This window comes from Symphalangus syndactylus, chromosome 4 (assembly GCF_028878055.3).
Source record: "Symphalangus syndactylus isolate Jambi chromosome 4, NHGRI_mSymSyn1-v2.1_pri, whole genome shotgun sequence".
Classification (NCBI taxonomy): domain Eukaryota; kingdom Metazoa; phylum Chordata; class Mammalia; order Primates; family Hylobatidae; genus Symphalangus; species Symphalangus syndactylus.
In genome coordinates, this window is record NC_072426.2 from 124114256 (window position 1) to 124126342 (window position 12087).

The following is a 12087-nucleotide window of genomic DNA, read 5'->3' on the forward strand; positions in this document are numbered from 1 at the left end:
TTTAAACTTCCATTACCATGAAAACTATCCTTATTCAGTTATCAAATCACTACTAAAGGACTAAATTGCAGCAATAAATGTAATCAGGGTTAGAAGCCTAGACCTCTGAGAATCTGTAATCTGTATCACAACTATTATCAGTTATTTTCCCATTATGCCCCAAATACAAAAACACTATGCTTTAAAGAGAATAAAGGCCCTCTTTCCCAAAGACTGTTGAATCTTTCAGTCCAAAAATGATTAGAAACACATCAAGGAAAGCATCTGCATCAGGCTGGAGGTTGTGTTGGCCCAGAGAAAGTTAGTGGAGCCAGTGTGAGGAGGGAATTCAAGGAAAAGAGAAAACTGAGAATTGTAGAATTCATATCTATATGAATTCATGGTTCCAATAAAGAGATGGAAATAATATGTGAATGACGGTATATATTTTTATAGACTTTTATATACAAACATACACACACACAAACACACACACCGCCTCTAGCTCTGTCCACTAAGAGGACACGGAAGCAGCAGCATCTTAACATTTGGTGTCCAGATCTTGGTTTCTAAATACTATACTCCACTAAAAGAAAGAAATGGCTGATTCGAGATCTGTGGAAGAAAAGCACAAAATGAGTTTGAAACATCTAGTTATGCTTGAAGGGGCTCCCACTGATCAAATACCATTGTACTCCATCCTGGGTAAGAAAGTGAGACTCCATCTCAAAAAAAAAAGAATTGCCATTTTTGGCCAGGTGCAGTGGGTCACGCCAGTAATCCCAACACTTTGGGAGGCAAAGACAGGAGGACTGCTTGAGCTCAGGAGTTCAAGATTAGCCTGTGAAACATAGCAAGGCCCTGTCTCTACTAAAAATACAACAAAGTGGCCAGGCATGGTTGTGTGTGCCTGTGATACAATACAATACAATACAATACAATACAATACAATACAATACAATACAATACAATACAGTACAGTACAGTACAGTACAGTACAGTACAGTACAGTACAATACAATACTTCCCTCTGCTTCACACCACTCCCAGAACTTCCTGAAGCTCACTTCAATTGCATCTAGGCATTCTGATTCAACGTGCTCTTTTTGGTAAGGCAAATAAAGTTAATTCTGGATATAGATGAGCATAGCCAGGACCTAATCAGAGGTTTTGTGGATATAACTGATTAAAAAACAGCAAAGATCTGAGGCAATTTTGAGCTTTCCTGAAACATGCTTGGTTTTTAGGCAGTACTTGATCAATAACCCTCAGTTCTGATTACCAAGTCTCAGTCAAATCTAAGGATCCAAAAATCTACACAATTTGACCCCCCAACAAGCTTGGTTCCTTTTGGAAAGCGGGCAATGCAGCAATCTTCCACAATTAACCTCTGGATAATTACTGAGCCCACCTCTTAGAGTGAGCACATACCTAGTACAAAATGAACTTAACTGTAGTTAATCTTTCTTTTCCACAACATATTTCCTTTCCCATTCCCTTGATAATCAAAGTTGACTTTCCTTTATACTAGAAGTTTTGTATTGCTTACAGTCCTGCCTTCCTCACCATCCTGCTCAACTGAGATCTAACTGTAACTAAAAACTCTAACCAAGTGACTGGTGGTCAGGAAGCATAGGATTCGTTTAAAAATGAAGCTAAAGCACACACTTCATCATGCTGACAATTATTTTTTATTTTTCTTATTTTGAGAGAGGGTCTTGCTCTCTCATCCAGGCTGGAGTGCAGTGGTGTGATCAGAGCTCACTGCAGCCTTGAACTCCTAGACTCAAGCCGTCTTCCTGCCTCAGCCTCCCAAGTAGCTGGGAATATAGGTGCATGCCACCACACCTGGCTATTTTCTATTTTTTTTGTAGAGACAGGGTCTCATCATGTTGCCCAGGCTGGTCTCGAACTCTTGGTCTCAAGCAATCCTTCGGCCTTGGCCTCCCAAAGTGCCAGGGTTATAGGTGTGAGCCACCATGCCCAGCCCATTGTGACAATTTTTAAAAGCATAAATATCAACTCACATTTCATCATAAAAATATTGCTATTTTTATATTTTTCACAATAAAATTTCAAATTAGAGGGCAAGACCAGGGAAGTTCAAAAACATTTTTTCACCCTTTGGTATCCGGCACTCCTAAGAGTCAGGTCCAATCCTAAAATCATATACAACACTCAGTAAAGTACTTCACAGACCCAATGGCTTTATTACACTCAGTAAATGACACCTGCAATTTTCTAAGTTCTTGACAACAATATGATCATTGAATCACAGTGGGTCATTGACTGTTACCAGTGATTAATTAAATATTTCTGTTTTCTTAATTGGTGATAGTTTTTGAAGACCATTTTTATTGCAATGTATCAGACATTTTCTCTATTAGGATTATTGATGGATTTTCTTGAGCTTTTCTGAAGCTAATACAAAGGAACACATAAGGTCCCATTTACTTAAAAATAGAAATGGAAAAAATAAATCCCTCCCCAAAAAACGTATGTATGAGACTTTAGGGAAAAAAAAAAAAAAAAAGAGTGTGTATGAGGCTTTAGGCAAAATTAGCCTTTACTGTGTTAACTGGTTTATTGGGTTTTTTGTTTTTTGTTTTAAGAGATGAGGGCTTGCTCTGTTGCCCAGGCTGGAGTGTACTGGTGTGATCACAGCTCACCGCAGCCCTGAGTTCCTGGACTCAAGTGATCCTCCTGCCTCAGCCTTCTGAGTACCACCACGTTCAGCTAATTTTTTAATTTCTTGTAGAGGTAAGGTCTCACTTTGTTGTCCAGGCTAGTCTTGAACTCCTGGCTTCAGGTGATTCTTCCACCCCAGCCTCTCAAAGTGCTGGGACTGCAGGTGTAAATCACCACACCCTGCCCACTGTGCTAAATGATACTAATTTTAATGAGAAATGCGTATTAGAAATGTGAAAAAGAAAAGCAACATTGTTGCTTCTAAATAAAGCAGTGACAAAAATTATTTCCTCACACTACCCTAGAAGTAATGCCAATTTTCAATTCTAAAAGAGAATATAGCAGAAAGAGATTTTTTACAAAGTGTCTTAAGTCATAAGAAGACACTTTACCAACAAGGATAATAAATTAACCAGCAATAGTTATAAGAAAAAAATCACATGAAAGAATAAACTAAATACATCAGTAATTTCACACTAGGTTGTCCTCCATTCCTGCTGTGGAAAAAATGTAATATCCAAACACATTCTGTATTTTTTCAACTCAGATAAAAACATAAACTTCCAATCAATTTGTTTTAAATTATCATTAAATATTTCCAACAAATGATCACAAATACATAAATGCAGAAGCTACCTCCAACATGTGGAATGATACTCACTTATCTTTTCCTTATCCTAGCGCTGATAAACTGGCTCCTTCAAACTGACAGTTTTCCAGACATTCAAAAGAACAAAAAGGAAAATGCAAATATATCATCTGTCTAGCATCTATCTGGGGAGTAGGCAATTGTTTATTTAAGGTCCCTGCGGGTCTAAATAACTAATGTCCCTTGCAATAAAGAATAATTAAAACAAATGCCAATTTTTAACCCCTAAACACTTTAGCACTGCATTTCTCTCTCTTTTCTGAACCAGTTAATTCAGCCAGGGATAGTCTGTATGTCCAGTAAAAACTAATTAAATAAATCCTATTGAATGAATAAAAATAAGCCTATTGGCCTAAATCTTACACAAAGCAAAGATGGTTATGACTCAAATATTTCCCTAGTATTAAAAAAGTACTAATTAATAATGTATACGGCTCTGATAAACATACTAATATTCTAGTAAGTGGTAGAATTACTAAATTTTGCAAAATAGCAAACACCAGGCATATACATTAGTGAACAGTATACTTAGTTCCTTTACTGAGCTAGTTTCAATTTTGATTTATTCATTTATGCTTTGCAGTATAAAGAAACAGCATATTGGAAAAAAAGTAATGATATTTTAACATACAAGAAGGGATATGGGTGAAGGTGGAAGGATGAAGCCAGGATTTCAAGGCTTGTCTGGGCAATAGAACAAGACCCTGTCTCTACAAAAATTTTAAAATTAGCCAGGAATGGTGACACACACCTGTAGTTCTGGCTACTTGGCAAGCTGAAGCAAGAGGATCACTCAAGCCCAGGAGTTCAAGGCTGCAGTGAGCTATGATTGTGCCACTGCACTCCAGCCTGGGAAACAAAGAAAGACCCTGTCTCAGTTAAAAAAAAAAAAAAAAAAAGAAAGAAAGAAAGAAAGAGAGAGACAGAGAGAGAGAGAAAGAAAGAAAGAAAAAGAAAGAAAGAAAAGAAAAGAAAAAAGAAAAGAGAAAGGATACTGTATTCTAGGTAATCAAATCTTTGCTGATGACTATAAAATTTCCAGATTTTGATATATTTACTAAAATCACTTTCGCTTTTATTTTCTTTGAAAATATGCATATACAAAGGATATGCCTTATCCTCTGATGAATATCTTTTAATACTTATTAATTAGAAAATACAATTGTTGCTCTTAGACTAGTCCTTTTGGTTGATAAAATGCTGCATAAGCCAAGGTATACTATTCAAATTAAAATCTGAAATTTGAAATTTGTACACCAAAAAAGTTTTGTATGTTAATTATAGTCTTAATAATGTATACTATTTCAAAATGCAAATTCTCAATTTTCATGGGTTATAAAATTATTTCAGTGATAATATTTTCATACAAAAAGCTTTGACCTCATATAAAGCTGGCAAGTTTTAACTCTGTTTCTGTGATTAGTATCTATCTAGTATTAGTTTCTCTTTAATTGTACCACATGTAAAATGTGTCTCATTTTGATATCAAAATTTCCAAATATCCACAAATGGGAATTTCCTTGAAGATATCATGTGAATATGTAACAGAAAATACGAATGTCACAGCAGAAACTTCCTATGTTCTACCAAGTAAATTTTTTGCCCAACTGTAGGATGATGTAAGTGTTCTGAGCACATTTAAGATAGGGTAGATTAAGCTATGCTGTTTGGTAAGTTAGGTGCATTAAATGCATTTTCAATTTTCAATATTTTCAACTTACAATGGTTTATCATGATGTAACCCCACCGTAAGTCAAGGAGCATCTATATTCTAAGTCACAAATGCATTTAACACAAAGCCTATTTTATAAGAAGGTATTAGATATATCACATAATTTACTAAATATTGTATTGAAAGTGGAAAAATAGAATGGTCATACAGATACTTGAGGTACAGTTTTTACTGAATGTGTATTGCTTTCACACCATTATAAAGTCTAAAAATTGTTAAGATGGAACCATCTATATATTTATCTACTTATTTTAATGGCAAATAACTTAAATCAAGAGACTCACCAAAAAGAAAACAAAAATTAATCAGTTAAAAAAATATTGACAAGGGAGAGAGAACTATTTGGGGGGTTGGGGTGGATTCCACGTGAAAATGAGTACTTAACAAGTACAAGGGCAAATATAGTAGGCAAAAGCATGTAAAGTGGGGCAGCAGAAGAGTAAGAAGCAGGACAACCAAAAACACTAGATTAGGTTAGATTTTTCTTATCAAGGCAGTAATGTTTATGGCATCAATTAATGGAATAAAATAGAAGCAATACACTGAATAGGAGAACCCATATGACAGTAACAAGAGCACAGTGAAAGAGGAAAAAGAAGAGTCAGATGTGGAAACCAAAACAAATGGTAAACAGAAAGACCATCATCACAAGGAAGACTTTAAATAACTGAAAAAGGAATAACTATATTTTTAAAAATGGGGGGGCTAAGGAGGGGAAAAACAGTTTAAAATTCTAGCTCAAGATGGAAAAAAGTAATTGGTAACTATCTGAGAAACTCCATCACAAATTATACAAAATTTAAACAATAGAAAAATAAGATACATTATGAGCTGGATCAATGGTACAGGGTTTTGTAGATTTTGCCAATAAATATAACAGTCTTCAAGATAGCAAATTGTTTTGTAATTCTGCATACAGTTTTTCAAAGTGAATATTTTAAATTACAATGAATTCACTGGAAAAAATACAATGGCTTCAGAGATAAATGTATAATACTGTTACCTGTAAAATATTACCCATATGTTTCAGCTGTTTCTTATCTCTTCTGAAAACTCCATGACTTAAATTTTAAAGAATAGACTTCAAAGCAATCAGAGTCCTATTTACTCTGTTCCCTAAACTGAAACTAGAGAGCAGTATGAGAAAATATTTCACTCAATGTACTTTGAATTTGTGAAATTACATTTGATTTTGGATGTTACTGAAAAATTTACTATAACTGAATTTAAAAGACAGCATGTAAATCATTTCATAGATATTAATAACTATTCTATTTTTCACAAAAGGGACTACTCTAGAAAAACCACAGTTGATTCTTCTTTTTAAAGGACTTTGGATGGGGGTGGAGAAGCAGAAATGTGCACACCCAGCTCTAAATGAATTACCAAATTATTTCTTCTCCAAAGGAAAAAAAAAAAAGAGGCATCAGAGTATAATGGAACAATAAAGATGAAAAATTTGCTAGAGTTTCATGCCCATTTTCCTTTGTAATTCTCACTGGGCCAGGAGAAACCGCGAGGGAGAGAATGACAGGGTATTTGAGAATTCTCTGTACTTTAAACTCAATTTTCCTGTAAACTTAAAACTCATCTAAAAAATAAAGTCTATTAATTTTTGAAAAAAATTATAAAATAAAAAGCAAGGCAAGAAAACTCTGCTACCACTGCAGCTTTTGGTTTCAAAGTAGAAAAAAATTTCTAATCACTATTTTTCCTAAGAATAAAAATAATAAAAGACAATTAAATTTTAGAAATACCACCTAAAGTAAATTTCAAAAATCAAAATTGCTAGTAGCCCAACTTCACGGAGATCCAAATGACTTCATAATACATTTTCTTGCTTTTACCATGTAAAGAAGGTAGATAAGACACTTGGTTGTAATTATATGGTACGTAAAGAATTGCATATAACTTTCTTTTACTTAACCTACTGGAACATTTTCTCTTATCACTAAATACTATAAAATTTGTAAAAAATTAAACACGTTTAAAACTTCTGATAAAATATACTTTTGTTAACACAAGTACAACAACAAATAAGAGAGAAGACAAAAGAAATAAACATAGTATTTGTTTCTAGGATACATGATTACATAGTACACATCAAGGAAAAAAAGTTCCCAGCTACTGGCCAGTAGCAACATGAAGTTTGGAACGAAACTCTCCAAGATGTGCCAATTTGCCAAATAAAGTAAAATTCTGCCAATTTGCGGAATAGAAGGTAAACCCTGGCCTGAGATATCCCAAAAGAAGTAACAGCATTATTTCTGATCTCAATATAATCCCCCAGGCCATTCCTTCAAAATTCCTTTATTTTTCATCAATCTCAACCTAGAATCACAGGATGAGTGTTTTGGTGGGTGCAATATCTTGTTATTAACTTTAAGAAACAGCAAAATACCCAGAAGAAAACCACTGATATAGTAACATCCCCTTTGTTATACTTGGTCATTTTAATACTGCACATTCTTCAAGTTTACCCAGTATCACCACTAAGCTTCCCATCAACGTATAGGATCTTGCATCCATATATATGCTTTTATACATGGAAATAATTTTTTATCCATATCTATGCTTTTAAACATGGAAAGAATGTAGAAGGAGAGATGGACAAAAATAAAATTGCTATAGGAGGAACTGAACCAGTAAGACCATTGTTAGAATGATGCTACACTTCAGAGCAGCATTCCTTTCCAAGCCTCTAATTCAAAAAAAAATGCCAAAAAAAAATCAAAGTATTGGATACTATATAAATATTTGACAACCAGTAACCATGTTAAAAGATTACATGTCAACAAGACTTTCTTATTTAGGCCACTATTTATATACATCTTCTTAAGTGCTGGGAAAGAAAATAAAGGAAAAAAGTATTTTTATGAATCTATCATTCATCCATGCACTCATCTACCCAACTAGCAGCATCTAATCTACCACACACTACTACGTTTGAGTGGAGAAAATACTGAAATCCTTGACTTGATTTCTTTTAATTTTATTCAAATTTATTCAGAAAAGTAGTAAACAATCAACAGTATAAAAGCACAATGGTTTCTAATGTGCCCCCAAATTTTAAGTTACTCAAAAATCCTAAGCTTTGCTAAAATGAGATCTAAAAACATTTTTGTTGAAATCACTGATAACTAACTCACCTGGTGATTCTCCTCCCATATCTGAGGCTTGGGCTGAATCTACTGAAGAAACCACACTGACAGTATTGGTAGGTATGCTTGTATTAAGTGTGGAAGGTGAGACTGCTGACTTTTTTGCTGCAACAATGACACTTCTGTAATAAAAAAAGTAAACAGACTGAAAGATACAAATTGATCTCTTGAATTAATTACATGAATTTCAAAACAGAAACTAGGTAGCTAACTTATTTTTCTAATTTTCTTTCTTATTTCTATTTGATGTACAATTTAGACTTTTCACCCAACATGAAATCTCTTCAATACTGTCCATATTTATCTGCATTTCACTATGAAAATATAAGAATCTATTTAACATTTAAGCTTATATTTACCACATACTATTTTTTAAATTTAGGATCATCTTTAATTATCTAACAAATAAAATATAACCAAAAGTATTAAAGGAGAAAATTCAACATTCTCACAAGAATTGTAAAGCACTGCTAATCTGAAATAATAAAACCTTAGAAATCTTGTAAGTTTAAAAAAAAAGTAGATATAAGCAATTTGCTAACATGTATACAACCCAGTTTTTCATTTTTAAACCCCAAAGACTATGTCTTTTGATAATACATAAAAAAGTAATGCATAGGAATAAAAACCATATGCAAAAATATCAAATAATCAAAGTTCTTTATCTTGTATATTATTCAAACATAGGTATTTATGATATACTAATTTCAATTAAAATGTAATACTTTATACCAAACTAACTAAAAGACCTTGTTAGGCATAACTTAAAAGGCATTTTTAATTGAAGTTGGCTCCATAAACATGCAAAAACTCAGTTAATGAGGTAAAGAGGACAGCTTGCACCCCCACAGCAGTGCTTACTTTAATTACCTGGTGTTAACCATAAGCCTAAAGTTTCAACATTCAATTTATTTAATCACATCTTTTGGTGACAGTACTATAACAGCAAGCTTCAAGTATTCCCTTAATAGCTTTAAAGTATTCAGCTTCTAAACAAAGTAACTTAGGTACTTGATCCCTATACATGCATTCAAAAGCGAAAATTATGTAATTCCAGTATTTTAATAATACATTTTTGTAGTTATTTTTAAAAACACACACACACAGCAAAATAGGTTTCATTTTACTTCAGTGCCTATCATGTGAGGGCAAACACTGTTGCCAATTAAATCAAGTTCTCTTGTGCTAGGCATGGCTTATTCAATGTACTTGAGGGTAGCTAGTGTCACATCATTATAAGGGTGACTGCCAATGTTAACTATACGCTAAAAAATAGAAGCAACAGCCACCTGAGCCCCCAATCCAAAATGGTATGCTTAAATCATGGCAGCTTATATCAGATGAAGATTATTTACTTAAGGGGGAGTAGATATGACCTGTGTGTGCGTGTGTGTGTGCGCACGAACATGTGTGTGTACGTGTGTTAGTGGTACCTTCAAAAACAATGCAAAATGTAATTTGTGTATTTCCTACTGGAGGGAGAAATTTAAAACCCATTGCTTAAGAAAATCACTGTCTTCTAGCAATGTTTTTGCGGGGAGGGAGGAGAAATATGAAGAATTTACTTTCACATTTGTTCACAAAAGAAAGAACCAGCAAGATCTAGTTTACTCATACAATAAGTAAGGACTGAATGGAGCAATAGAAAAGAATACTTAGAAAAGTGCAATTGCTTTTTCTATAATCACAATGTAAGATATATAACTATCTATGCTATGACTCAACAATTCCACTTCTAGGAATTCCCTCAAGAAAGCTTATGTCCACAAAATATGTATACAATAATGTTCATACAGGCTTTATTTATAATAGGCAAAAACTGGAAATAGCCCAAATGTCCTTTATGCAGATACAGAAAATTTTTAATGGTGCTATGCTTCTAGAATAGAATATTATTCATCAATAAAAGGTAACAAACTACTGATGAATGAAATGAAAAGGTAACAAACAACATGGATGAATCTCAAAAGCACTACGTTGAATGAAGTCTTATACTAAGGAGTATATACTTTATGGGTTTTTTTTTTAACATGCACGTCCAGAACAGGCAAAACGAATTTATGGTAGAAAAAAAAAATCAGAATTAATAATTGCCTCTGGGGGATAGGAATAGGAACTGGCTGGGAAAGAGAACTTTCAAGACCAATGATATCACAATGGGGACTTGAGGTTACACAAGTGTATAAATTTGTCAAAACTCATCAAATGGTACACTTAAGACTTGTGTCTTTCATTGTATGTAAATTTTAGCTAAAAAAAAAAAACTGTATTGATCTCCAGTTAGAGAGCTGCATGCTGGCTGAAATATTTAAGAGTGAAGTGAACTGATGTCTACAACTTCGAAGTACATCACAAAAATAAGATTGATTGATGGGTACACGGTGAAGCAAACAGAGCTAAAAGCTAATTGTTGAATCTCAGTGATGGGTCTACAGGTGTTCACTGTACAATTCTTTCAACTTTTCTGTATGTCTGAACATTTTCATAATAAAACACTGGAAAACTGATAAGAGAACAGAATTTACTACAGCTGTTCCAAATATGCACAATCCCTATTTATTCAAGATGACATGGCTAATTAAACACAACAAAAGAACCAAACTTCATTTCTAATCCTTTAGCCTCTTGCTGTTGTTTCAGTCACAAATAAGGTCTTATTCTTTTATTCAGTTCAGTAAATATTTATTGTCCAAGATCTTTCACCTATTGTCAGGAATGATAGATCAGAAGTACGGCTTTCTACATGAATTTACATTTTACATGTTCCTCACACATTTCTTCAACAAGCTCTTATGATTGCTAGGCGTGTTGTGTGATTTCACAACTCCAACCCTTTGTATATATGCCTCCTCTGCCAAGATGCTTTCTTCTTAATCCTGCTTGATTGTTAGGTAATATAAAATTATAAATTCTAATAGCAGCTAAGATAAATGAAGCACTGACAATATGCCAAGAATTATTATTCAATTCTCAAAACAATCCTAAGGTACGTATTAATTCAATTTTTAGAAATTTTAAATATAAACCTCAGAAAGGTAAAGTAATAACCAAAGTAAATGGTAGAACTACCATGCAAATCTAGGTTTATCTAACACCAGAGCCTCGAATTTGAACTGCTTCCCCATGTTGACCTTTCTTAAAACTTTAGAGATATAATTCACATACCATTTAATTCACTAAAAATATACAATTAAGAGACTTTTAGTATGCTCCCAAAGTTGTATATTTATCACCACAATCATATTAACATTTAAACATAATTTTAGAATCATTTATAAGCAACACTAATAAAGATCTCTAACATATAAAATTATTTATGTACCACCATAAAATCACAAAAATATATCTGCTCATAAATTTTAAAGAGCTGCATTCTTTCATATAGCTACATAATTAGTACATAATAGAGAAATAAAATCAATTTCCAAATTTGCTGATTGATTCAAATCAATTCTAAGGAATTAACATAATATTGCTTCAGCTTAAGGCTACACAAAAACAAAGAAAAATCAAAGTTACAAAGATCCAATTAAAAGGACATTAAGCAGTAGGTAGATTTTGAAATATTTTCATTGTCTTTACCAATCATTTTCATTATTATTATAAAGTTTCAGTGTAAAAGACTAAAATCTTCAACAGAGGAGATCTTTAACCTATCGTGTTTATCTTGTTAAATATACGTATAAATCTAAATCAGTAAAGCATGTTCTACAGTTTACAAAAATAATCTAGAATTTTAAACTTACCAATAGTTAAGATTGATCATGCAAAAACTAAGCATTTAATATTATCTTTTTATACAATGCATTGGAAAACACAGAGGAAAATGCAATATGCATTTGACAAAACTGAGACTTTACATGATAGGCAATGTGATA

General features: G+C 33.0%; 1 protein-coding gene across 6 annotated transcripts in view; it reads right to left on the minus strand.

Moving 5' to 3' along the window:
* Positions 1–12087, minus strand: part of LRBA (LPS responsive beige-like anchor protein) — a 786161-nt gene that overhangs the window by 576759 nt on the left and 197315 nt on the right. For all 6 annotated transcript variants that reach the window (XM_055276087.2, XM_063638262.1, XM_055276088.2 and 3 more), the window contains exon 31: positions 8198–8331. In XM_055276087.2, coding sequence (XP_055132062.1) covers positions 8198–8331 — 134 coding nt within the window. The remainder of the gene's footprint in view (positions 1–8197; positions 8332–12087) is intronic.